The 5601-nt window shown below is 43.1% G+C and overlaps 1 protein-coding gene across 1 annotated transcript in view; it reads right to left on the bottom strand.

The window, feature by feature from the left end:
• Nucleotides 1–3423: 3423 nt before the first annotated feature.
• Nucleotides 3424–5601, bottom strand: part of LOC119827984 (kinesin-like protein KIF28P) — a 43748-nt gene continuing 41570 nt past the window's right edge. The window contains exon 23 of the mRNA XM_038349979.1: nucleotides 3424–3579. Within this exon, the coding sequence (XP_038205907.1) occupies nucleotides 3424–3579 (156 nt within the window). The remainder of the gene's footprint in view (nucleotides 3580–5601) is intronic.

Below are 5601 nucleotides of genomic sequence, written 5' to 3'. Positions count from 1 at the left end.
TTCCAGACTTCCTAGCTCAGCTGTTTTTATGGTTTTATTGCTTGTAAGAGAAAACTAATTCTCCTCTGCTTAGTGACAAATGAACTGGAAAGTCAGATAGGGAAGGGTCCCTGTTTATGTGCTGACAGCATCCTTAGTGATGGGGTTCCACTGGTGGGAGGCAGCACGCAGTTCCCTTGCCATGGTGGTGTGGAATCTCACCCCCCTGGGAGCTCCTGCATGGTCTGTGAGCATTTGCTAAGTAAAACTGTACTTTTTCTATTTTAGTCTACTTTCTCATCCATCTATATGGACTCATTTGGATTGTTTACCCAAGTTGGATAATAAAGGGTTGTTAGTTGAATGGTGGGCTTTTTGGTTTGGATTTCCATGCTTATTTTTGTACATTGGTACTACTTAAAGTGGCCTGACCTATTTACTTTTTGTCCCTGATTTCATAACTGATTAGTCTTAAATGACTTTTGACTTTATTGATCTTGACAGCCTCAGCAGAATTTTTCTCGAATTTGCATTTCAGACACAGTTGGCACTGAAACGCTAAAATAAAAAGAGCATTTCCTCTCGTAATAACCACCTGAGATACATATGCTGAAAGATTGGGGATGATGGCTGGGTGGTGGTACACGGAAGAGGCAGGTAGATCTCTGAGTTTGAGGCCAGCCTGGTCTACAGAGCAAGTTCCAGGACAGCCAGGGCTGTATAGTAAGACCCTGTCTGAAGGGGGAAAAAAAGAGGCATTTAAATACATGCACACATTATAGAATAAGCAAATAAAAGTAATAGCATCCATCACCTCAGATTATTTACCATTTCTTTGTGATGAGAACACAAAACCCCCTTTAGTTAGACACTGTTTACTATGGTCAGTTAGCCTGGAACAGAACACACAGACCCATGCCTTGTATCTTGTACCATTGATGAAGAAAGACTCCTTTCCCCATTCAACAGAGTCCTCAAGCTCCTGGAGGACACCATCCCGCTGTCCGTTCTGTAGTTATTTTTTGTAGATATGAAATTATATAATGGCATTCCCTATATAGTTTGATTATTCACTTAACACAATGTCCTCTAAGCTTATCTGTGTTGTCACAAATTAGAATTTCCCACTTTTAAAGAAAACTTTTATTTGTTCTTTAACAATTTCACACAAGTATATAATACATTCTGGTTTCTCTCACCCACCTCTTCATTGCCCTTCAACCCTGTCAGCCCTTCCAGTCCCTTCCCCACACTCACGCTTTCCGTTTTGTTCTGTGACCATGGCCTTCTGGGCACCCATGGTTTTGGATTGGAGCCCAGGGGCTTCTCAGTGAGTCCACAGCTGAAGACAGTGACTGGCCCCAAGTCTGTCAGTAGTTCAGCAGGGAGCGCCAGGGCCCTGCGAGCACCTACCAGTCTGTGACTGATAGCTGCCAGGCCCAGTGCCGGCAGCCAGAGCTCTGTGATCCTGGTTGCAGTGGCTGTCATGCCCAGAACACAGCACCCACTGTCATTCTTCCTCTCTTCCAGCCCCTCCCTCCACTGTGTTCCTGAGCTTTAGAGGGGAGTGGTGTGAATTATGTTTAGGGATGAGCATTCCATTGTCACTTAACGTCAGCTCTTTGGCCAGCCATGATTCTCTGCATTCACAACCACTCACTGCTAAGAGAAGCTTCTCTGTGATTGTCATTTGTGCAAAGGTATAAATAGGAATATTTAGAAGGTGGTTTGATATATCAATTTAGTTAAAAGATCTTGTTTTTCTTAAGGTGGAGTAGCTTTTTTGTGCACACACACGCCATATTTAAAATCCTGGTTGTGCATTGGTGGGCACCTAAGCCCTAACTCAGCTTGACTAACGCTGCAGTGAATGTGAAGTATGGCTAGCTTTCGACATGCTTATTCCAGCCCCTTTGAGTACACACGCAGCAATGGGATCGCTTGATCATAAGGTAATTCTGTTTTTTTAGGAACCTTCAAGGAAGTCCTGCACACATTAAGTGATAAAATTGTGAGAACTGAACAAGTTAACAAATGTTTGGAATTATGATTATTAGAGTCTGGTACCTGGTAAATGTGTGTTACACCTCACTATTTTTAAAACTTTTTTAAAATTAAGATTTTATGTGCATTGCTGTTTTGCCTGCATGTGTTGTTGGATCCCCTTTAACTTGAGTTACAGACAATTGTGAGCTGCCATGTAGGTGCTGAGAATTGAACCTGGGTCTTTTGGAAGAGCAGATAGTGTTCTAAACACTTGAGCCACCTCTACAGCCCCAAGGGTTAACTATTCTTGTGACTTTGTTACTAGATGTCCCCCTGGCCCTGAAAGGTTTCCTCATAGATTCTTCCTAGAGTACTTGGTGTCTGTCAGTCTGTAAGACTCACCAACCATTGGTGGAATCAGTGTCCACTACAGGACGGGCTGTCTGCTGGAGGGAGTTTGCCAACAGTTGGCTCTGCACCGCGTACTGCACTACTGCTGCTGAGCCGACTGGTTGTGTTTCAGAAAGCACATGAATAGAAAACAAGTGGAGGCAACTTGTGGACGGGTAGACTTGGTCAGAGCAGGAGTACAAAATAAATGTGAACCAACCATTGTCTATTCTGACAACAGAAGCAAACTAACCAGACAGGCTTTATTTAAAGTGTAGAATGGAAAAGCCTGGCATGTTGTCTCACACCTGCAATAGTAGCACTGGGGATATGAAGCCAAGGACCAGGGCAGCCTAGGTTAAGATGAAACCCTGTCTCAAAAAAAATAAAAAGAAAACTGAGGAGAAGTGGCTCAGTGCTTAAAAGAATGTACTGGTCTCGCAGAAGACCCAAGATCAGTGCCCAGTACCCAGGGTGGGGCTGCAAGCTGCCAGTAATTCTAGCTCCAGATGATCCAGCTCCCTCTTCTAGTCCAAAAAGGTACCACACGCATGTATAGACACACATACATAGATAACCATAAAAATTATTTTTTAAAAAGGAAAAAAGAATGTGAGCTACTTCCCAGGAAAGCACTAATATAAATGTTGGTAATCATTAACCATCCCAGATAATTGATGAGGAAAGAGGGTGAGTGAGTGGCCCCACGTTGTACAATGTGTGAGTGATAGATTTAGCCAGGATTGAACTGTGGGCACACAAACCCAGAGCCTTAGGTTCTGAACATCTACCACAGACATCTGTCTCCAGACAGATCTGTATATGTATTGATTTTTATAGAATTTTTAAATCCAGTTAAGGTCCAGCATGGTGGTGGCACAGGCCTGTGATTCCCCATATTGGCCAGGGGGTTAGGGTGTACAGAGGCAAGATAGGCCAATCTGGTCCATATAGCAGGTCCTTATCAGGAAAGAGGCAAGTGGAGGTATCTCACCTAAAAATGGGAGATGGAATTGCATGAGTCAGTGAAGCTCACGAACTCAGAGCGTGTTTGTCGTTTGCTCGTCCTCACTGTTTGCTGTGCAGTAGATACTCTTTCTTCTTCTTCACTATGAAAGCAACATCATTTTTCAGCCTCCGTAAGCTGGACTCGAGCAGGTCCTCCAAATCATTTAGCATCTGTGACCGTTGGTGCACAAAAGGTCGAAGCATTTGATCGTCTTCCTAAAAAATAAAAGGAAAAAAATGACAGTAGATGTCATGACTGGAGTGAAAATACTTGGTGCGTGTGGACGAGGTGTCCAGCAAATGTCCATGTGGCTGAAGAGCTGCACTGGACCCTTCGAGCAGTCAGTGGGGACCTGGAGCAGGCGCTTCAGAAGGCTGTTGGAATCCACCAGGAACAGGATGAGATAGAAGTCCACAGTTTCAGACTGGAATGCCCTGTTCTTTCAGTGCTGCAGACATTGAGACTTGCACAAGAATTCCCAGACGAAGGCATTTACTGCTGTCTCCCCTGCCCGGTGGAAGCACCCCTAGAAAGGATTCCAGAGTCCGGGGAGCATCGGCAGAGGAGGATGGGGCAGACAGGTGACATGGCACTGGGCTTCGATTTGTTTCCTGGATTATCAGTAGATTCCTGCCTGTTTGGATCCTTTGCCCACTATTTCCCCAGTGAATTTTCCATGTTTCTTTTTCCTATTTCAAAGCTAATTATATATTCTGAACATTAATCCATGAGGATAGTTATGGGTTAGCAGTCAGGAAATTTCAGATGCTAGAGAGCACTTTGGCTTTTTGAGTGAGAGGCATTCATCCAGTTAAAGTCCATAAAAATATCCCCCAAATCAAAAAATCCTGAGACATGTTAGATAAGGGATAGTCAACCTATGATACAAATTGGTTTGTACTTAGAGTGTGGAGGAGGTTATTGACAGGTGTGCTGTGGGAGCCTGGAGTTAGTCTCAAGTTGTTCATGAGGAGCAGTCCACCTTGTTTTATTTTTGAGGTGGATTTCTGCTGTGAAGCCCACTGAATAGGCAAGGCTGACTGGCCAGTGAGCTTCAGGGATCCCCTGCCTGCTTCTCCCTAGGACTAGAATTTTACATAGTCACTGCCATGCTTGACTTTTTATTTGGTCCCTGGGGTTAAACTCAGGTCCTCATACTTGTGCTGTAGGCATTTTACTGGCTAAGCCAACTTTCCAGCCTCCAGTGCTTAACTTTATTTATGGGGCCTGAGTCTATTCATTCCACATCAAAATCCCAACACAATTCTTCACAGACCTTGAAGGAATACTCAACTTCATATGGAAAAACAAAAAACCTGGGATACCTAAAACAATCCTGTACAATAAAGGAACTTCCAGAGGTATCGCCATCCCTGACTTCAATCAAGCTCTGCTATAGAGCTATAGAAAAAAAAAAAAAAAACACCTTGGTATTGGCATAGAAACAGACACATGGATCAATGGAATCAAATTGAAGACCCTAACAAATCCACACACACACACCTATGAACACCTGGTTTTTGAGAAAGAAGCCAAAATTATACAATGAGGAAAAAGACAACAACAAATGGTGCTGGCATAATTGGATGTTGACATGTAAAAGATTGCAAGTAGATCCCTATCTGTTGTCCTGCACAAAACTGCCCAAGTGGATCAAAGACCTCAACATAAATCCATTTACACTGAACCTGATAGAAGAGAAAATGGGAAGTAGCCATGAATACATTGGCAGAAGAGACTACTTCCTGAATATACCACCAGTAGCACAGACACTGAGATCGACAATTAATACATAGGGCCTCCTGAAACTGAAAAGTTTCTGTAAGGAATGGACACAGTCAATAAGACAAAACGGCAACCTATGGAATGGGAAAAGATGTTCACCAACCCCACATTTGACAGAGGGCTGATCTCCAAAACATATAAATAACTCAAGAAAGTAGACATCAAAATACAAAATAATCCAATTAGAAAATGGGGTACAGATCTAAACAGAATCCTCAACTGAAAACTCTCAAATGGCCAAAAGATATTTAGGGAATTTCTTAACATCCTTAAGTCATCAGGGAAATGCAAATCAAAACGACTCAGATACCATCTTATACTTGTCAGAATGGCTAAGATCAAAAACAGTGATGACAGCTTATGTTGAATGTAGAGTAAGGGGAACACTCCTCCACTGCTGGTGGGAGTGCAAACTTGTACAGCCACTCTAGAAGTCAATATGGTGGTTTCTC

This window comes from Arvicola amphibius, chromosome 12 (genome assembly GCF_903992535.2).
Source record: "Arvicola amphibius chromosome 12, mArvAmp1.2, whole genome shotgun sequence".
Lineage (NCBI taxonomy): Eukaryota > Metazoa > Chordata > Mammalia > Rodentia > Cricetidae > Arvicola > Arvicola amphibius.
Note: the sequence above shows the minus strand (reverse complement) of the source record. Positions and strands in the feature narration are given on the sequence as shown.